This window comes from Bufo gargarizans, chromosome 4, assembly GCF_014858855.1.
Source record: "Bufo gargarizans isolate SCDJY-AF-19 chromosome 4, ASM1485885v1, whole genome shotgun sequence".
NCBI lineage: Eukaryota > Metazoa > Chordata > Amphibia > Anura > Bufonidae > Bufo > Bufo gargarizans.
Genome location: NC_058083.1, coordinates 368,715,928 through 368,739,140, shown reverse-complemented (window position 1 = coordinate 368,739,140; position 23,213 = coordinate 368,715,928). Strand labels below are relative to the sequence as shown.

Sequence of the window (23,213 nt, the reverse complement as noted above, 5' to 3'; positions counted from 1 at the left end):
AAAACACAATTTTATTTTGTTGATCCAACTCCCCATTCCCAAGTTATGATACTTTTTCTTAATATGGAAATTAGGCAATTGCGGTCCCCAATTCACAGGCAACATCCATGCAGCGGGCTGGACCCATTCCACTTGAATGGGTCCGTGGTCTGTCCGCACCGCAACCGCAAAAAAAATTACAAGTCATATGTATTTGCCTTGCAGAACAATGGAAAAAAACACTGCAGAAGCACTCCGTAGTGCTCCTGGTGCTCTGTTCCGTGACTCTGTTCCACATCTCCGGAATTGCGGAACCATTCAATTGAATGGGTCTGCATCCGTGATGTGTGGTGCACACGGCCAGCGGCTGTGGATTGCTGACCTGACGTTTGTGGGCCACAATACGGCCACGGTCGCCCAACAGCCGTGTGCATGACGCCTAAAAAATTTCAAGTAAAGAGTTTTGAATGTGCAAAAGTAGAAAAACATGAAAAAACCTTTTAGGCTAGGTCTACACGACGACATGTGTTGCTCGACACATAGGGCACAACTACACTGTAACATGTGTTGCGCGACATTGATGTATTATATTGATGTATTATAATGATAGTCTATAGTGTCGCACTGCGAAATGCTGCGCCTGCGACGCGACAGTCGCAGAAAAATCTATTTTTAATGGATTTTTTGCGACTGTCGCAGTCGCAGCATGTCACAGTGCGACACCATAGACTATAATTTTAAAAATGTTTGCACGACAAATGTAGTCGTGTAGACCTAGCCTTGTACATTTGGTATTATCATAATTGTGCTGACCCATAGAATATAGTTATGTCACTTATAGTGCATGGTGAACGCTATAGAAACCATACCCATAAAACAATGGCAGCTTAAAAAAATTCAACTAATCTTGCAGAAAAGCCCTCATCCAGCTATGTAAAATGATACAAAAAGGTTTTGAAATGCAGAGATGCAAAAATTAAAAGCATTGTCGCATCTTTATGTACCAAACTAGTCCACATCCTCTGTATAAGTTATTCACCTGAGACATCCATTCCATTCATCTGCAATGTATGCAAGTTTGCTGCAAGCTCCTTTTAGATCAGGGATGCCCAACCTGAGGCCCTCCAGCTTTTTCAAAACTACAACTTTCCTCATCCCAGACAACCTACAGCTATCAGGGCATGCTGGGAGTTGTAGTTTTGCAACAGCTGCAGGGCCACAGGTTGGGCATCTCTATTTTAGATGAATGGGAAAGTTGCAAAAATGTCTTTAAATAATGTGTGAAATCGCAACTTGTCATTTAATTTGATATTCTTAGGAATACAGTAGCATATAGTTTTATGGAAGCAGTGTTGCTAATTGTTTGATCTATTCCTGGAAGTCTATCACACTAGCGTTATTCTTTTCCGGTATTGAGTTCCGTCCTAGGGGCTCAATACCGGAAAAAACGGATCAGTTTTATCCTAATGCATTCTGAATGGAGAGCATTCCGATCAGTTTGCACCAGGATGTCTACAGTTCAGTCACTCTTACGGTATTTGGCCGGAGAAAATACCACAGCATGCCGTGGTATTTTCTCCGTCCAAAATTCCGGAACACATGCTGGATCTGGCATTATTTTCCATTGAAATGCATTAATGCAAGTGTTCTGGAAAAACTGATCCGGTCTGCACATGCACAGACCTTTAAAAATGTGAAAAAATAAAATGCCGGATCCGTTTTTTCCGGATGACACCAGAGAGTGTATTGCAATGCATTTGTGAGACTGATCCGCATCCGGATCCATCTACAAATTCTATCCGTTTGCGTACAGATTTCCAGATCCGGCAGGCAGTTCTGGCGACGGAACTGCCTGCCGGAATCCAACAACGCAAGTGTGAAAGTACCCTTAGATGGTAGTAATTATCATGATTTTGAAGGTCATAATAAATGCTCCAAATGTATTCACATCTGTATTCGGGGGTCTAGACTTTTATCACTTACAATCTTTATCAATCATTATGCAAGTTGTCCTTAAATAAATGAAGAAATTTTGATTTGTTATCCAGAATATAGAAAAAAGGTTAGCTACCCTGTATGGCCTAGTGCATTTTAGTGTGTAGGTATAAACTGAATGTGTAGGTTTTTTTTTTTCAGCAATTTGCATTGTGGGAGTTTATTTTGTAGTATTCTGCGCTATTTTCCCAAAAATAAGCCCATAATACTTCTAACTATTGCATTTTTTCCTGCATAGCTTCTGTATTCAGGTAGCAGATATATATTTCTCCTTAGTGCAAGATTTAGCTAAGGGACAAAACTGTAATTCAATGATGGGTCCTAAAATGGGTATTACAGCCTTGAACATTTTTGGCATGTCCTTCGAATGGGACTAATTCCATGACTACTATAGAAGGACACTTCTCCCTCACTCAGTTTTTGCCTGGATGTTGCCAGAGACTGCCTGGCCAGACTCCAATTCTGCACATAGATAGGTTCAGGTCCCAGAGGATAGGACTGGCACCTATTACATATTTATGGCATAGCCTGTGAATATGTCATAAATGTCGATGGGAATACCTTTTAAAATATATTTTAACACTTCCATCCCGACAATTGTGTGCTCAGTCACTGCATGTGACTTTATTTGTGTTTGTCTAATTTACAATTATCGCAATGTATCACAGAGTTGCAGCGCAATTCAAACATTTACTGAGACCACAAAAAAATACAGCATTTCTTATAGCTGCCCTAATACTTGCATGACATGTGTCGCGTTCAAAATCACCAAGTAGCTTTACCCTTGAAGTCATGACAATAAAGTGTCCTGCATTTTTTATGTTCTTTATGATAAATTAAAGAAACCCAGGGTTTTCGTTGCCTTAAAAAGACATCTCCTTTTAGGTCTACATGTTAATTCTTGTCATTGTGGAGATGAAGAATGAGGCCACACGTGCAGCGCTTTACTACTGTGCAGATGTGCTCTCAATATAGATACACTGCTTCTATATTGAGATAATCTATTCAGAATTCAGTAGAGCAGTCAAAAGAGATGGAAGACATTGTACTACTATCGCCAGAATATTTGGGATTTTGCATCTTTTCTAAATTACTGTAATTTTTCATAGCCCTTGTGTAACATAAAACATGCTTATTACTTCTCTGCCAGAGTATGATGGCGGATTTATTTTTAAAGCAATGAAAATTAATGTTATTATTTGTAAATAAACAATGTAACTCAATAACTGTAAATTAAGGAAAACTGCAGCGCTACATAGTCTGACTGCATTGTTCCTTATTTTCTCATTAAATTTAAACCCACGTTCTCCTTCTCTCTTCTCCCTCACGGTAACTGGGTTCTCTTGGAGTACAAAATTCACATCCCAGCAGAGCAAAACACATGCTCTTATTTCCAATCATGCCCTGTTACAATTTTGTTCTTGAGTTCTGGTCCCAGGGGGGAGGGGGTAGCTTTCTTATTTGCATCTAGTCTATAGATTCATATGCATGTATCCCTCGCCTGCTTCCAGTATCCAATAATTGTATTTAATAGCCACCCATATTTCATAATCATAACCTATAATGGCTTTATTAATAGAACACAAAACCTGCTTTCATTTCCTGGTATTTCATATAAAATTGAATGCATGGACCTGGATCCATCCATTCTTGTCTGGTTCATATTTATTTATATACAGGGTTGGTCTGTCCCTCATGGGGTAGACGTGAATCCCCTAGCGAGTCCCTGAAGTTAGGCCCCTAGTCCCCTATCTCCTGCACATGAAGTCATTTTTATTCAAACTATAGCTCATTCTTTAAATATGCAAATTATCAGTTCTCTATTTTGTATTGGATCATTTTATTATATAATATGTATAGTTTCATGTGAATGGGGTGATAATGGTAATGGTTTTCCTTTATGTATTTTATTATTTCTTCTTTTTTTTATACTTGTTTTTAAATAGATCACTTTTTCCTTTTTATTGTGTTTCATATTTTTTTAATATTTTTTATTAAAATTGTTTTGTTTTTTTATATATTTTTGTAACTTGATGGACTTATGTTTTTTTCAACTGTATTAACTATGTAACACTGTATTCCCCCCCCCCCCCCTCCCCCAAGAGGTCTTTAAAAAGACCTCTGGGGGACACTGACTATATACAGTACAGACCAAAAGTTTGGACACACCTTCTCATTCAAAGAGTTTTCTTTATTTTCACGACTATGAAAATTGTAGATTCACACTGAAGGCATCAAAACTATGAATTAACACATGTGGAATTATATACATAACAAAAAAGTGTGAAACAACTGAAAATATGTCATATTCTAGGTTCTTCAAAGTAGCCACCTTTTGCTTTGATTACTGCTTTGCACACTCTTGGCATTCTCTTGATGAGCTTCAAGAGGTAGTCACCTGAAATGGTTTTCACTTCACAAGTGTGCCCTGTCAGGTTTAATAAGTGGGATTTCTTGCCTTATAAATGGGGTTGGGACCATCAGTTGCATTGTGGAGAAGTCAGGTGGATACACAGCTGATAGTCCTACTGAATAGACTGTTAGAATTTGTATTATGGCAAGAAAAAAGCAGCTAAGTAAAGAAAAACGAGTGGCCATCATTACTTTAAGAAATGAAGGTCAGTCAGTCCGAAAAATTGGGAAAACTTTGAAAGTGTCCCCAAGTGCAGTCACAAAAACCATCAAGCGCTTCAAAGAAACTGGCTCACATGTGGACCGCCCCAGGAAAGGAAGACCAAGAGTCACCTCTGCTGCGGAGGATAAGTTCATCCAAGTCACTACCCTCAGAAATCACAGGATAACAGCAGCTCAGATTAGAGACCAGGTCAATGCCACACAGAGTTCTAGCAGCAGACACATCTCTAGAGCACCTGTTAAGATGAGACTGTGTGAATCAGGCCTTCATGGTAGAATATCTGCTAGGAAACCACTGCTAAGGACAGGCAACAAGCAGAAGAGACTTGTTTGGGCTAAAGAACACAAGGAATGGACATTAGACCAGTGGAAATCTGTGCTTTGGTCTGAAGAGTCCAAATTTGAGATCTTTGGTTCCAAACACCGTGTCTTTGTGCGACGCAGAAAAGGTGAACGGATGGACTCTACATGCCTGGTTCCCACCATGAAGCATGGAGGAGGAGGTGTGATGGTGTGGGGGTGCTTTGCTGGTGACACTGTTGGGGATTTATTCAAAATTGAAGGCATACTGAACCAGCATGGCTACCACAGCATCTTGCAGCGGCATACTATTCCATCCGGTTTGCGTTTAGTTGGACCATCACTTATTTTTCAACCGGACAAGGACCCCAAACACACCTCCAGGCTGTGTAAGGGCTATTTGACCATGAAGGAGAGTGATGGGGTGCTGCGCCAGATGACCTACCCTCCACAGTCACCGGACCTGAACCCAATCAAGATGGTTTGGGGTGAGCTGGACCGCAGAGTGAAGGCAAAAGGGCCAACAAGTGCTAAGCATCTCTGGGAACTCCTTCAAGACTGTTGGAAGACCATCAAGAGAATGCCAAGAGTGTGCAAAGCAGTAATCAAAGCAAAAGGTGGCTACTTTGAAGAACCTAGAATATGACATATTTTCAGTTGTTTCACTCTTTTTTGTTATGTATATAATTCCACAATAGTTTTGATGCCTTCAGTGTGAATCTACAATTTTCAAAGTCATGAAAATAAAGAAAACTCTTTGAATGAGAAGGTGTGTCCAAACTTTTGGTCTGTACTGTGTATGTGTGTGTGTATATATATATATATATATATATATATATATATATATATATATTCTATTTCCACTGCAATTGGAGCATCCAAAGGAGCCCCAGTTACAGGGGAAACCAGCCCTGCAGTATAATTTTCATATTAAGATAAAATATCATAGCTCTGGAATAGTGCCTTGGATCGATAAAAGAAAACAGTGTTTTAACTAGGTGAACCACAGCTATGTGTTTATGCAAACAGCTGCATAGGGAGGTCTCTGGTGACAGATTCCCTTTAAGTTTTGTCCCCATAGCAACATCACTGCTTTGGGGACTTCCATAGTCTGCAGTCTATTTAGTCCAACTGGCAAGACAACCTACTCTTTCTTTTGAGACCACTTGTAATCTTTTTGCTATTTTGTATTGCATCTATTTAACTGACAAATGTAGTGTTTTGGGGCCACAAAAGAATCCAGTGCAACACAGACAGAACATATATGTGTTTGAGTTTTACTTCGCACTGCAACATGTTTCTTTGGGACTGTGATGTTTGCATTTTTGCCTTTAAAGAGGTCCTGTCGGCTCTACTGGTCTGTCTTAAAGAACCCTTTTATTCCCGGTACAAGCCTCAATTCTGGAGCATCTACATTTTTTTGTTCCTCTGTTATTCCTAATAGATGTTACCAGTTGCCGGTTTCTCTACACACTGATATTGGCCTTTTAGTGTGTAGCGACATATACTTCGATATGAGGAATATTAACACCCAATTGTCGAGTTGTTCATAAATTTTGAGGAAAAATAAACATCGGAACATTACAACATGGCGTTATAGGAAAATATGCTGCTGAATTATTTAATGGGGAATACAAGTATTTGACAACATCAGGAGAACTAACAGGTCCTCTTAAAACACATTCTAGAGAAATTTGTAATTTCCACCTTTTGCTGTGTGCACACACTTGGTTTATGCAGCTTTGGTAAGGCTACATCTCTTTTAGAGCCCCCTAAAAATTTGAATTTCATATGTAATTTGTATATCTTTTTTCTAGTAATGCAGTAGCACGTGTTTATTTTGTAACCTCATAGTGGCGCTAGACGGTACTATTGACAATGACTCCACTTTTTATATGGCACAAATATTGTGTTTTACACACATTTCTTTACCAGATTAGTATAGATGAGTATTTAAAGATTGTGGGCCATTTCAGTGTTGAGCTGGAACGAGAGGCTGGCATATGCATCCTTTGTGCTGGCCCAATCTCCATCTCATCAGCCTGGCTCACACCTCCCCTGGACCTTGGCAGCTGCAAGCCAAATCACGAAAGCACATTTCACTGAGAGAAAAGCTTCAGAGACCAGGAAGAAAGCCTGAGAAGCCAGTCATAATTAGTAAGCTGCTGCCACAACGCCATCCATCTTTACTGACATTTGGCTGGCTGGATTTTCTATTCTTAGCTGACAGGTGATGTCACAGAATTTGTCAAAGAGCCAACAGGGAATCCCCAGAGGAAGAAGGGGGGAGTGAATGGTCTTCCCTGGGTTTGTAAACAAAGATGTCCTGACTGTGACCTCTGTTCAGAGCTGAATCTGTGAAGTCTTGAAGCTCTCACATTTCCTCCCACCCCACCCTATCTCTCCACCTCAGCTAGAATTAGGCCAGTAGGTTCATGCTGGGTAAATTATCTTCTCAGCATAATGTCTGTCTGCAGAGTCTGAAAAATGCTGCGTACTTAACCTGTCCTATTTTATTTTTTAGTATTTATTTGTGAATATTTGAGTAAGTTTTTTTTAAATATATATATATTAATATTACAAACATTTACACTGTATATATACAGTTATGTTCTAGTTATGTTTTTGATTTTTGCTATTCTCGGCTTGAATTTCCAAAGTAGGGAGGTATACACACTTCATTGCTAAGATAATGGGTGTAGTTGATCCAGGGAGTTATTCTAATTGCCTGATTGGAGTCGGGAAGGAATTTCTTATTCCCCTAAAGTGGGGAAAATTGGCTTCTACCTCACAGTTGTTTTTTTTTGCCTTATTCTGTATCAACTTGCAGGATGACAGGCTGAACTGTTCTGGATGGTCTTTTTTTCGGCCTTATGTTCTATGTTACTATGTAAACCTCTTTGGTGAAGCTACGTTCCATACAGAGGAAATATTCAAATATTACAAAATATTACACTTGCCAAAGTTCTTTTGACATATTGATATATTGTAAAGCATTTATTTTATTGAAACATCATTTTGCTCGTTCTTAACATAGTCCTCATGCACTGTGGAAGTGAGGCCAGAACAGTGCTGATATTCAGTATTCAGATTGACATATCACATTCAGTTGAGCAGTCGTGAAAGATGGAAAGTACCACAACATCAGCAGGATACTGGGTTGTAAGGGCTTGCTGAGAAAGTCCTACTTGCTCAAGAGCTCATGCATATGGGCACAGACCCTGCATGGATACACAGACTCAGACTGGCCCACAGCGGTACAGATGAATCCCCTGGTGGACCCCTAGTCTACTAACACAGTAGACTTAATGCACTGCATACATATATTTAATGTACAGCACCTTAACCAACCTGCAGTATGTTCATATAAAAACTCTCTCTGGTTTTTTCTCTATCTCTCTGGTCGCTCCTTCAGTGTATCATTTGCTGGTTCCACTTCTTCTCCTCATTCTCTTGCTTTTGGGGTTCCTCAGGGCTCAGTCCCAGTTCTTTCTATACATTCCATATTGGACAGACATCAGTAAATTTGGTTTTCACTACCATCTCTCTGCCAACGACACCCAACTATAATTCATCCTGTGATATCACCCCTGCTGTACTACAGAACACCAGTGACTGCCTGTCTACTGTCTCTAACATCATGTCCTCTCTATATCTGAAACTGAATGTACTAACATACTTAAATCCCATATCTCCTCTCAGCGTGTAGCACTACCATAACTCCTGGGCGTGCTGCCTGCTTTCTCTCTGTTATGTTTTACACTGATCTTTCATTCATCCCCTATATACATTCACTCACCCACTCATGCTGCCTCCACTCAAAAAAACATCTCTAGAATCTTCCCCTCTCTGACCGTGGAAGCAACAAAAACTCATTGTGACCCTAATCCTCTCCCATCTAGATTACTGCAACTCATAACTAACTGGTCTCCTCACCAAACTCTCCCTTCTCCGATATATCCTTAATGCAGAACCCAGGCTAATCTGTATGTTACTGTTACACCAATCCTTCTACTCTATGCTGGTTATTGCACTGGTTGCACATACAGTATAGGATTCCATTTAAACTGCTCACTCTCACCCATGATACTGTTCAATGCTTCCCATGGTACTGCACTTCCCTACATCACCTTATAAATTTCAGTCTACCATCCTACACATGCTATATGCTCTGCAAATGATTGACGACTAACATCCACCATAATCTGAAACTCACTCCTGCCTTCAAGTCTTCTCCAGAGCTGCACTAGTTCTGAGGAATGCTCTACCCCAAGCAGTTAGATTACTACAGAACATACAAAGTTTTAGGCGCTCCCTAAAACTACATCTTTTTAGGGTGGCTTAACACATCCCATGATCTAACTTTTATCTTTTTACCCACCTTCAACATCGTTCTTCTGAACCTGATCCATCTTCAAACACCACACCCATGCACTCAGAAGCACTGCAGATATCTCCTGCAGCTTTATATCTACTCCCCTATTTTAAGATGGTTGGATTATTGTACAAAACAAGCACTTTATACCTTGTTTGTCAATCCTATTTTCTCATAGATTGTAAGCTCTTATGAGCAGGGTCCCCATTTTTCTTGTTTTAATTGTTGATTTGTTTGTTGCTACATAATGTATGATATTGTTTGTACATGAGCCCCCTGATTGTAAAGCGCTGCATAATATGTTGGCGCTATATAAATAAAGATTATTATTATTATTTCTTAAGTTAAAATAGCGAAAGGTCTTTAGGGAAAAGAAAATACAAGAAGTCCATTTGCTCTGACTTATTACAACTTATACATTTTAAAGCTTGTATGAAAATAGTCTGATCTGCCACAAAGAAAACATTACAACAATCTATACATTTTTCCAACCATCAAGAGATATGCTGTGATATTCAGAATGTCCAATTCCATGTTACTAATTTCTGTCATTTATGGCAAAGATATGTACTGAAGTGGTTAATTTGTGTAGTGGATGAAAATGTAGACATTTTGCTTCCTGCCAGATGCAGAATGCTTAGGTGAGCCAGGACTGAGATTACTGGGTGCCTTGGTGCATGTTCTTATCCATATTTAGCCCATAGTTGGGTTCCTTTTCTTTTGCTTCCATGAAAACATTTTGGTGACTTTGGTGGCTACATATTTTTGTAAGAGCACTTTTCTGTGTTTTTTGTTATTTAGCGAACTCTGGATCTCTCCAAGGGCCACATACTCCTCAGTCCACGGGTAGTAATTCCATGGCTGAGATGCCTGGCGATTTAAAACCGCCAACACCTGCTTCAACACCACATGGTCAGATACAGCCAATGCCAGGTGGCAGGTATGTGCTTTAAACGTTGCACTTTACTATGGATCTATGCTGTATTCCTGCAAGTTCTTGCAGTTAAACAGATCATCTGATTTTTTTATTTTTTTTTCTCTATTCCACTTGTGCAACTTTTGTGTTCAATAGGAACAGTGCAGTGAGTGTGCAAGATCCATTTTCTGATGATTCAGGTTTCCCAAAGCGCAATTCTATTACTCCTAATAACCCTTACCAACAAGGGATGAATGTACCAGACATGATGGTCCGGATGCCATATGAGCCTAACAAAGATCCCTTCAGTGGTATGAGAAAAGGTATGATGCCAAGAGCTGCAAGGCATGTTGAATTTTCTTTTCTGTTCATTTTGTAATATTGTCCTGTGTTTTTTTTAATGTTTCCTCAAGAACGGCATGCATTGCATTCAATTTTTTAGACTAATGCTTGAATTAACCCTTTCAGGACCAAGCCATTTTTCACCTTTCTGCCCAGGCAATTTTTAGCAAATCTGACATGTCACTTTATATGGTAATAACTTTAAAACGCTTTTACTTAACCAGGCCATTCTGAGAATGTTTTCTCATCACATATTGTACTTCATGACAGTAGTAAAATTGAGTCAAAAAAATTCATTTTTATTTATAAAAAATTTACTAAAATATTAGAAAAATTTGCTAATTTCTATTTCTCTACTTTTATAATAGATAGCAATAACTCCAAAAATAGTTACTACTTTACATTCCCATATGTCTACTTCATGTTTGGATCATTTTGTGAATGCCATTTTATTTTTTGGGGACGTTAGAAGGCTTAGAAGTTTAGAAGCAAATCTTGAATTTTTTCAGAAAACTTGAAAAACCAACTTTTTGAGGACCAGTTCAGGTCTGAAGTCACTTTGTGAGGCTTACATAATAGAAACCACCCAAAAATTACCCCATTTTAGAAACTACACCCCTCAAGATTTTCAAAACTGATTTTACAAACTTTGTTAACCCTTTAGGTGTTCCACAAGAATTAATGGAAAATGGAGATAAAATTTCAGAATTTCACTTTTTTGGCAGATTTTCCAGTTTAATAAAAAAAAAATTCCACTAACAAAAGGAAGGGTTAATAGCCAAACAAAATGCTATATTTATTGCCCTGATTCTCTAGTTTACAGAAACACCCCATGTGTGGTTGTAAACTGCTGTACGGGCACACTGCATTGCGCAGTAGGAAAGGAACGCCATATGGTTTTTTGAAAGGCAAATTTCACTGGGATAATTTTAAGCTGCCATGTCACATTTGAAAACCCCCTGATTCACCCATAGAGTAGAAACTCCCAAAAAATTACCCAATTTTGGAAACTACGGGTTAAGGTGGCAGTTTTGTTGGTACTATTGTAGGGTTCATATGATTTTTGGTTGCTGCACTTTTCGTGAGGCAAGATAAAAAATAGCTGTTTTGGCACCGTTTTTATGTTTTGTTATTTACAATGTTCATCTGACAAGTTAGATCATGTGGTATTTTTATAGAGCAGGTTGTTATGGATGTGGTGATACCTAATATGTATACTTTTTTTTAAAGTTATTTATGTTTTACACAATAACAGCATTTTTGAATAAAAAAAAGCCCTAGTTTTTTATATTTTTTTGGGCGATTGTCTTAGGTAGGGTATCATTTTAGGTGGGATGAGATGACTGCTTGGTACTATTTTGGGGTGGGTATGACTTTTTGATTGCTTGGTATTAAATTTTTTGTGATGTAAGGTGACACCGTTTTTATTTTTTTACGGTGTTCACCTGAGGGGTTAGGTCATGTGATATTTTTTATAGAAGATATAGTTACGGACGTGGCAATACCTAATATGTATGCTTTTTTTTAGCTGTGTAAAAACCACACAATGATATCATTTTTTAAACAAAAAAAAATCGTGTTTGTGTCTCCATAGTCAGAGATTTAGTTTTTTTTTTACAGTTTTCGGGCGATTGTCTTAGGTAGGTTATCATTTTTGTGGGATGAGATGATGGTTTGATTAGCACTATTTTGGGGTGCATATGACTTTTTGATAGCGTGCTATTAAACTTTTTGTGATGTATAGTGACAAAAAATTTCACCTTTTTTACAGTTTTTTTTTTGTTTTGTTTTTTTACTGTGTTCACCCGAGGAGTTAGGTCATGTGGTATTTTTATAAAGCAGGTTCTTACGAATGCTGCAATACCTAATATGTTTACTTTTTTTTTTTTTTAAATTAATACAATAAAAGCATTTTTTAAACAAAAAAGAATCATGTTTTAGTGTCTCCATAGTTTGAGAGCCATAGTTTTTTTTTTTTGGACGATTGTCTTAGGTAGGCGCTCATTTTTTGCGGGATGAGGTACTATTTTGGGGGGGATATGCCTTTTATGATCGCTTGGTGTTGCACTTTTAGTGATGTAAGGCGACCAAAAAAATTTTTGATTTACATTTTTGGAGGTGTTCACCTGCGGGGTTAAGTCATGGGATATTTTTATACAGACGGTCGATATGGACGCAGCGATACCCAATATGTCTATATGTCAAATATTCTTTTAATTTTGGGAAAAGTTACTTCTTTTTTTTTTTACTTTTAACTTTTTTTAACAAAAATTTTTTGTCCCACTCTGGGACTTCAACTTTTGGGGGTCTGATCCCCTTTACAATGCATCACAATACTTCTGTATTGTGATTCATTGGCTGTAAGTGTATTGCAGACTGTGATACACTTACAGCCTGCTTGCCTGTGAAATCCAGGGGGCTGGATATCACAGGCTCTCCCGGAAAGCAGCTACAATGCCTAAGGAAGGCATCAGGCTGCCTTTCTTGCCATTGGGTCCCCGTCACAGCAGTGCAGGGACCCAATGGCTGCTTCTTCCCTGTGCAGGTGTTAATGCGCCGGCATCTGTAATTTCACCGATGCCAGCACATACAGCAGGGGTCCGGCTATTATTGACTGCTCCTGCATCCGACTGATCGGCAAGCCGTACGTGTACGGCCTGGGCGTTAAGTCACGTCCAGTTGCGCCGTACATGTTGGGCGTTAAGGGGTTAAAGGAACTGTAATATTCTGGCAATAAATATGGTAGGCATACAGTTGCAAGAAAAAGTATGTGAACCCTTTGGAATGATATGGATTTCTGCACAAATTGGTCATAAAATGTGATCTGATCTTCATCTAAGTCACAACAATAGAAAATCACAGTCTGCTTAAACTAATAACACACAAAGAATTAAATGTTACCATGTTTTTATTGAACACACCATGTAAACATTCACACTGCAGGTGGAAAAAGTATGTGAACCCCTAGACTAATGACCTCTCCAAGAGCTAATTGGAGTGAGGTGTCAGCCAACTAGAGTCCAATCAATGAGATGAGATTGGAGGTGTTGGTTACAGCTGCCCTGCCCTATAAAAAATACACACCAGTTCTGGGTTTGCTTTTCACAAGAAGCATTGCCTGCTGTGAATGATGCCTCACACAAAAGAGCGCTCAGAAAACCTACGATTAAGAATTGTTGACTTGCATAAGGCTGGAAAGGGTTATAAAAGTATCTCCAAAAGCCTTGCTGTTCATCAGTCCACGGTAAGACAAATTGTCTATAAATGGAGAAAGTTCAGCACTGCTGCTACTCTCCCTAGGAGTGGCCATCCTGTAAAGATGACTGCAAGAGCACAGCGCAGACTGCTCAATGAGGTGAAGAAGAATCCTAGAGTGTCAGCTAAAGACTTACGAAAGTCTCTGGTATATGCTAACATCCCTGTTAGCGAATCTACAATACGTAAAACACTAAACAAGAATGGATTTCATGGGAGGATACCACAGAGGAAACCACTGCTGTCCAAAAAAAAACATTGCTGCACGTTTATAGTTTGCACAAGAGCAATTGGATGTTCCACAGCAGTACTGGCAAAATATTCAGCTGCATCAGGCCCTGGACCATTTGCTATCATCGAAGGAAAAATGAATTCCCAAGTTTATCAAGACATTTTGCAGGAGAACTTAAGGCCATCTGTCCACCAGCTGAAGCTCAACAGAAGATGGGTGTTGCAACAGGACAATGACCCAAAGCATAGAAGTAAATCAACAACAGAATTGCTTAAACAGAAGAAAATCTGCCTTCTGGAGTGGCCCAGTCAGAGTCCTGACCTCAACTGGATTGAGATGCTGTGGCGTGACCTCAAGAAATCGATTCACACCAGACATCCCAAGAATATTGCTGAACTGAAACAGTTCTGTAAAGAGGAATGGTCAAGAATTACTCCTGACCGTTGTGCACGTCTGATCTGCAACTACAGGAAACATTTGGTTGAAGTTATTGCTGCCAAAAGAGGTTCAACCAGTTATTAAATCCAAGGGTTCACATACTTTTTCCACCTGCACTGTGAATGTTTACATGGTGTGTTCAATAAAAACATGGTAACATTTAATTATTTGTGTGTTATTAGTTTAAGCAGACTGTGATTTTCAATTGTTGTGACTTAAATGAAGATCAGATCACATTTTATGACCAATTTGTGCAGAAATACATATCATTCCAAAGGGTTCACATACTTTTTCTTGCAACTGTAGTGGCACAGTTTTTGCTTGTAGTCGAACTTGAATGTTTAGGTGTGTTATTGGCAGTGGCAGAGTATTATTGCTATGGTATTACTTTGCTTTGTTTCTAGAATCTCTCCTGTAATGGTTTTGTCAAAACTTCCATGTGTGATTTACCTGGATGACTAAAGACATTGTTTCTCTGTTAAAAATCCGCTTCCTACTTAACCGCATCTATGGCATATTTGAAAATAAAAAAAACTGACACTTAGGTAGCCATTAATATATGGGCACGTTCACATCTGCTTCAGAAAGCTCCATTTGGGGCCTTCATCACAAATTCTCCTTTAATAAAACACACCCAAAGGGAAACAGACCCTATTATAGTCAATTGGATCTGTTTGGGTCAGTTATGTGCCAAATTCGGTACTCATATTAACATCATTTTTCTACTCCTATAGTGGAGCAGAACAACATAAATCAGATCTGACCCCAAAAAATTATTCCATGCTCTGTCGGATACCATATGTAAGCAGACGAAACCTGAACAGTAGCCTCATTTAATCCTTAATATATTAAGAGAAAAAAAAAAAAAAAAAATATATATATATATATATATATATATATATACTGTATATATAAAAAGCAGGGAATAACATCCATTTGCTGGAATAACATTTGTGTGTAAGTATATATTGACTTGGGGATGGAGTATGTTTTTACTTCAGTCTCGTAGTTTTTTTTCCAATGATCCAACTTATGTGTTTTTGTTCCTTCTTTTTGTATGCCTTTCTTTGTGCACATCTCACATTACGTAATATATTCATTTTAATGATATGAAAGAAATTACACAGCCTCATTCAGCTTCAAACGCTGTTCTAATCAATGTTATAACATTTGATAGGAAGTATGAGTGTGTAATCAGCAATTGCTGATTGAGAACACAGATTTCCTAATTTACTTGAGGTGCAACAATCAAAATTTTGTACTTTTGCTCAACATCTTTTCATCATGTTTTATGTAGCATAAAAGGGGGATGGGTATGGAAGAAACCGATCTTAGTGGGTTTTTTGGGGATAAAGTCAGATTTGTTGTCTTCATGATCTATTGATTTGAAAATGCTGCCTGTCAATTAGCAATACCTATGGCTCAAGTTACACGTCTAATAGCACCGTTAAGCTATTTGTTTACATTTATTATTTGTCCTTTTAACCAATTCATATTATTTCAAGTTTTTATTGCAAGTCTGCATCTTTTATTCTGCAGTGTAATTGCTAGTATTGGGCCTGATTCACACAACAGTATTCTGGTCAGCATTTTGCATCAGTAGTTGTAAACCAAAACCAGGACTCCGTCCAGAACACAGAAGAGGCACAAATTTGTATGGAGCCTCATCCCTGATAATTGTTGTGATCCTTGACCCACTAAAAGGGCTTTAACTTTTCAATGAAGAAGAGCTAACATGGATCATAGCAAAGGGGAGACCTAGAAGAAAACTTCAGGAATGTTATAATTTAATTGCGCCCTCCATTGGTTTTAATTACGTTTAAAAAATAATAATATACAGATGCATTTGTTTCATTTACAGTAGATTCGATTGTGATGTTCTTTCCGCAAATTTTTGTTGGATGATTTTCAATTATTGAATCTTATCTCCCTGATGCAAATTACAAACCTACAACAATATGGCTTTTCTAACAAGATTTGTATTCTCAGGCTACATTCACGCAGCTGTAAGAAAAAAAAAATATATCTGTTAAAAATTACATAATGGTTTGTTTTTAACGGATGTGTTTTTTTCCACTGATGCCTTTCTGAGAAATGGACCATAAAAACGGTCTCCTTCAATTGTATGGGGGCTGTCGGTCTGTGAAAATAGACAAGATAGGACATGTTCAATTTTTTTATGTCCATTATTCACTGGCTTTCAAAAAAATGGCCGTGTGAATAACCCCATGGACTACCACTGCTCTTAAAACTGTGTGCAAATGTAGCCTTGGAGAGTTCAATCTTGCTGGCGTACTCATCTCCTCCCTGAAATGTTAATGTGAGAGCATGCAATGCATCTGGTGCCTGATGCAGGATAGGCTTTGTCTAAAAAGAGAAGGGAAAAAAATGCATAATGTGTCATGATCGTATCAAAGACAATCCTAATTAACATCTTAAAAGATTCACCAGCACCAACACAATACAAGCGCCAACACTCCCTAAAAGTTTATTTGAATAACTAAAATGTACTTTTCTCCCAAAAATACAGGTAAATATGCCAGATATATAAACTGCAATGCACAAACATATATATCCTGTCAATAAAGTGTAAAGAAAAGTGCAAAAAAGCTTTAGACTGTCACCTGCCAAAAAGTAAGAAATCAAACTGCAAAACCTATGGTGCACATTTATTAAAACCGGTGTCCTCTTCATATCTTCGGCGGATCCTCTGCCATTTCTAAATGTAAATATGTGGCCACAGGATGAGAAAGGCGCTCATAGGGTAAATAGGTAAAGATGAAACAGCGTTCTTCAATTTAAGATGAGTATGTGCTGCTCACCTGTTTAGGTTGCACCGATTGGGTGCAACCGTGATGAAGGTCCGCTGGATTAGCTAGGTGTCAGGTTGGAGCTGCCGCGTCCAAAGGAACCAAAGGGCGAGGGCCAAGTCGCCACTTCGTTGATTACTAGAAATACTGACAGTGCCTGTCACGACCTATGTGGTCTGGCAAGCTGGTGGACGTAAGGCACAAATCACAACCGGTTTTGACAAGTACGGGTTTATTGAGAGACAACGCGTTTCGGGGTGCGCATGACCCCTTTATCAAGTCTGGTGTGCTGCAGGTGCAGGTGCAGCTGGATGTTTGCTGTTTGTTTAATGCTCCCCGGTCACTTTTCCTGACAATGTACAATGCTTTGCCAGAGATGAATTAGATGTGGCTGAAGCGCTGTGGCTTTTCTATTATACTTGGTTAGGCAATGCTGTTGCGGTGGTGAGGCTGATGTAGCTGGGGTATTGAGACCCGGCTACTGCACGTGGTGCGTGCTGTAAGGACACAGGGAGCAGCACCATGTGCAGTAGCCGGGTCTCAATACCCCAGCTACATCAGCCTCACCACCGCAACAACATTGCCTAACCAAGTATAATAGAAAAGCCACAGCGCTTCAGCCACATCTAATTCATCTCTGGCAAAGCATTGTACATTGTCAGGAAAAGTGACCGGGGAGCATTAAACAAACAGCAAACATCCAGCTGCACCTGCAGCTGCAGCACACCAGACTTGATAAAGGGGTCATGCGCACCCCGAAACGCGTTGTCTCTCAATAAACCCGTTCTTGTCAAAACCGGTTGTGATTTGCGCCTTACGTCCACCAGCTTGCCAGACCACATAGGTCGTGACAGGCACTGTCAGTATTTCTAAATGTAAGACTGCTTCCTTGCTGTCTTAGGCCCCTTTCACACGAGCGAGTTTTCCGCACAGGTGCAATGCGTGAGGTGAACGCATTGCACCTGCACTCAATCCAAACCCATTCACTTTAGTGGGGCTGTGCATATGAGCAGTGATTTTCACGCATCACTTGTGCGTTGCATGAAAATCACAGACTATAGAACATGCTGCGTTTTTCACACAACGCAGGCCCCATAGAAATTAATAGGACTGCGTGAAAATCGCAAGCATCCGCAAGAAAGTGCGGATGCGGTGCGATTTTCACGCATGGTTGCTAGCAGATGATAGGGATGAGCAACCCCGGACCCCATTAAAGTATAATCACTGTATTATTTTCCCTTATAACATTGTTATAAGGGAAAAGAATAGCATTCTTAATTGAGGGGTTAAAAAAAAAAAAATTCCTCGCCTCATCCACTTGTTCGCACAGCCGGCATCGTTTTCATTCTTCTTGTTTCAGGACCAGCAAAAGGACCTTTGATGACGTAATCGCGCTCACCACGTGGTGAGCATGGTGATGTCAGCGCAGGTCCTGCTGAATGAAGATAGGCTTACATCATCAAAGGTCCTTTTGCAGGTCCTGAAAGAAGAAGAAAGAAGATGATGCCAGCTGTGCGAACAAGTGGATGAGGTGAGTTAATTTTATTTAAAACATTTTTAACCCCTCAAGGCACATTTTAGTAAGCATTCTGTATTAAGAATGCTATTATTTTCCTTTATGACCATTTTATAAGGGAAAATAAAAAAAATGAATAGAACACCTAACCCAAACACGAACTTCATTGAACAAGTTCGGGTCTGGGTACCACATTCAGTTTTTTCTCACGCATGTGCAAAACTGAACATCGGAACGCAATCGCAATCAAAACTGATTGCTTGCCTACTCGTGTGGGTTTCCCGCAATGCACATGCGATGCATCCGGAGCAAAACTGGGACGCCCGTGTGAAAGAGGCCTTACATTTAGACCTTTTTCTACGCCTAAACCAGGTGTAGAAAATGGTAAAAGAGACAGGCCTCCTATCCCGCCCTTGCCACGCCCACAAATTTAGACCTGGTGTGAGTAGAGAGAAGTAGCAGATTGCGGCGCAGCTAACCGTTACGTCTAGTGCTGATGGCGAATATTCGAATTGCACATTTTTATCGCGGGTATTGACACTTTGAGAATTTGCGAATATCTAGTGCTATATCTTCGAATGGAATATTGCCCCTGCCACTCATCACTGGTTACATCGCAATCTGCACCCGAAATACAATTTAGGTGTATTTCAGATTGATAAATGACCCCTTATATATCTAGAAGTGTGCCTATGAGTATATGCACACGGTGTGTACTGTATCACATGCAGATTTTCATGTGGAAAATCTACAGCATAATACAGTACTTGCTTTTTGTAGATTATCTCTTCAAAATCTCATGTATAGGGTGTGTACATTTTTTGCACAGAAGATGACCTGATATGCAGCTTTTGATAGGGTGTCAGTTGCTTGTGCGGATTTTCAGTGCAAATTTAACCCATTGCAATGCAAATGGTGAGGTCTGGGGTAAATCTGCATCAAAATCCCCAAGTAACACATGGATTTGGTGCACAAGTGCAGGGAAACCACACAAAAATCAGTTTAGCAAATCCACATAAACTACACTGCCATGTGCAAAAAAAAAGACTCTGGATGAAGATCCCACCTCTTAATAATGTGCACCAGTTTTGTGGTGTACATGTTGGTAAGGGCTCATTCACACGACCGTATGAATGAGTCTGCATCAGTTCTGCAATTTTGTTGAATGGGTGCGGACCCATTCCTTTCAATGAGGCCGCAAAAGATGCGAACAGCACATTGTGTGCTGTCTGCATACGTTGTCCCGTCCTGTGGCCCCGCAAAAAATATAGAGCATATAATAGGCATTTCTATTATGGGCCGCCCATTCCGTTCCCCAGATTCTGGAACGCACACAGGAGGGATCTGTGTTTTGCGGATCTGCAATTTGTGGAGCGCAAAACACAGCACGGTTATGTGAGTGAGTCAGGCTGCAGAGCACCTGCTCACAGGCCTCCACCTTCCAGCCACACCCTGACCACTTTTTGGAAAAGTGACGAGGGTGTCAGAAAAGGCTGAAAGTTGCAAAATGGCACTTACAACATTTTCAACTTTTCAACAACAGATAACTTGGCATAGAGCTATGGTAAATAACTCATGGTGTGCAGAGGAGAAAGCCACGTCATAAATTAGGCACAACCTCCAGCAGTCCGTGCGCCTGAACAGAAAGCTATAACATCTCAGACCTGCTGTAGATTTCTGGCTTCATTTGCGCAAGAAAACTGGCATAAATGAAGATAAATTTGTCACCCCTTTAAGGAAAAGGGCGAGGAGGCAGTAAAAAGTGGGAGATGTGAAACATAGTTTGTGACTTTTTAACTCCACTTTTCAGGTGCAAGGGAGATTATGAATCTCCTCTGTGTCATATGGTTCTGCCTGCATTTCTTTTCTCTGTCAGATTTAAAGTGTTACTGAGCTTTCATCAAAAAAAGTTTGGTATGTCATAGCAACATGTCAATGGTTTTGATGGCGGTGGCGGTCTGAGTGCTGAGACTTTCACCGATTGTTACTCAAGGAGAGAATAGCACACATAGCATGCTCTTTCTCCTTGCTTCAGGAGACGGACTCAATAGAAAGTCTATTCTATCTCCTACAGCAGGGAGTGAGAGTGCTACATGCCAGCGCTGCTCTCTCCTTGTTCTACCTATCAGTGGGAGTCTCAGCACTCCTACCCCCACCAAACAAAACCTTTGATATGTTGCTATGAAATGTCCAAAACATTTTTTTGAAGGCTTGGTGGCACTTTTAAGCATCTTGCCATTGACACCAGCAATAATGGAAGTTCACTTTAAGAAGCTAGGATATCCCTCTCATAGATGTGGTTCTTGTTTAGCTGCTTTAACCCATTTAATTTTTACTCGTATCAGACTAAAAGAAAAAAAACGGTACAAATAATATTAAACTTGTTCAGCTACAGCAGCTTTTCTTTTAAATTAATTATTGGTTAATAAATGTGTGAATTATGTCTTCTGGATTGTGGGAATATGCCTGGATTTTTCATTTTCACAATGTAGTACCTCTACTTTTATTTATTTTTAATCTTTTTACAGCCAATCTTTTGTAGTGCTTCACCCCTTTGCCAGAGGCTAGTATAATTCCAGCTGACATGGTTATGTCCTGTTCATTAAAGGTTTTATGGACAATTGATATCTCCGTTTTAGGGTAAACGGAAAATTGTTTAATATGCACTTTCTCTATTTTTATTATCTTAGCGTCTGGAAGCAGTGACTCTTTCATGCCCCCTGGCCAAATGCCTAACAGCAGTATGCCGGATATCTACAACCAGGCTCCATCTGGAGTGATGTCCACTATGGGAATGAATCAGCGGCAGCAATTTCCTTATGGACCTGGAAGTTATGATAGAAGGTAAGTGCATTTTAAAGCCAGCAACTATTAGGTTATTTCTCTCCTCAGGGCTGGTGCAAGGATTTTTGCCACCTTAGGCAAAAGCTAATTCTGCCGCCCCCTTGATTCTGCCCATTGACCACGCCCTTTGACCCACCCCTTTTTCACAGGACAGGAATGTGCCCCCTTCCCCCAGTGTACAGGAACTGAGCTGGCAATGTAATCCTGGTGAAGCCAGTCGTAGGACACCATACTGAGCTGCACATAGAAGAGCTGACCATGGCACATGTGGAGGCACACTACACCCACAAACAGTAGTAGGGGTCCTCTCCTATTCCTCCTGTCACAGGAGCCTGCTGCCTTACTTACCGTCTCTGAGCCAGAGCTCACATGCAGAGGGCTCCAAACACGAACCCTGACATGAGCACTCTGGTGCTCTCCCCTGCCATGGTGCCCGCCGCTAACCCCCTGGAACCTGTGGCATCCCTGTCTCCATGGCAGGGCTGTCTTTAATATTGATTGGACCCTGGGCAAAAATTTACTTGGGCCCCCTGGATCCCACCTTCCCACACCTTAGCAGGAAATCACGCCCTCCACCACAACACACACACAAAAAATCCACACATCTGGTAGAGTACAGTAAATGACTGTAAATACTTCCAGTTCTGAAGACTCCAGCGGCTCAGGATCAGTGCTCTGGGCAGCTGGGCTCAGGCTGGAAGTGGGCACCGCTCTGCAGGAATGAAACCAGGGCTCGACTCACCCTAGTGTTACAGTGCACCCCAGCACCCCACAGTATGCAGTATAGCACCCTATAGTATACAGCAACCCACAATATGCAGTATAGCACCCTATAGTATACAGCACCACACAGTATGCAGTATAGCACCCCACACTATACAGTACCCCACAGTATACAACACCTCACAGTATACAGTAGAGCAGTATAGCACCTTACCATATACAGCACCCCACACTATACAGTACAGCAGTATTGCACTCCACCATATACAGCACCCACAGTATACAGTACAGCAGTATAGCACTCCACAATATACAGCACCCACAGTATACAGTATACAGCCCCCACAGTATACAGTACAGCAGTATAGCACTCCACAATATACAGCACCCACAGTGTACAGTATACAGCCCCCCACACAGGGGAGGACTGACCGGTCGGGCACTTCGGACATGGTCCGAGGGCCGGGATGGGGGCCCGCCGCAGAATAACATAACACCGGGCCCTGCTCACTGTAATACTAACAGTGCCATCCACAGAGCCCCCATAACAGTGCCATCCACAGAGCCCCCATAACAGTGCCATCCACAGAGCCCCCATAACAGTGCCATCTACAGAGCCCCCATAACAGTGCCATCCACAGAGCCCCCATAACAGTGCCATCCACAGAGCCCCCATAACAGTGCCATCCACAGAGCCCCCATAACAGTGCCATCCACAGAGCCCCCATAACAGTGCCATCCACAGAGCCCCCATACCAGTGCCATCCACAGAGCCCCCATACCAGTGCCATCCACAGAGCCCCCCCATAATGGTGCCATCCACAGATCCCCCCATAACGGTGCCATCCACAGAG

The 23,213-nt window shown here is 40.5% G+C and overlaps 1 protein-coding gene across 7 annotated transcripts in view; it reads left to right on the top strand.

Moving 5' to 3' along the window:
• ARID1B (AT-rich interaction domain 1B) overlaps nucleotides 1-23,213 on the top strand; it is a 645,879-nt gene that overhangs the window by 585,160 nt on the left and 37,506 nt on the right. For 6 of the 7 annotated variants that reach the window (XM_044289093.1, XM_044289092.1, XM_044289095.1 and 3 more), the window contains 3 exons: nucleotides 10,085-10,223; nucleotides 10,356-10,522; nucleotides 21,483-21,636. In XM_044289093.1, the coding sequence (XP_044145028.1) occupies nucleotides 10,085-10,223; nucleotides 10,356-10,522; nucleotides 21,483-21,636 (460 nt within the window). The remainder of the gene's footprint in view (nucleotides 1-10,084; nucleotides 10,224-10,355; nucleotides 10,523-21,482; nucleotides 21,637-23,213) is intronic. The other variant, XM_044289097.1, reaches the window with a different exon arrangement.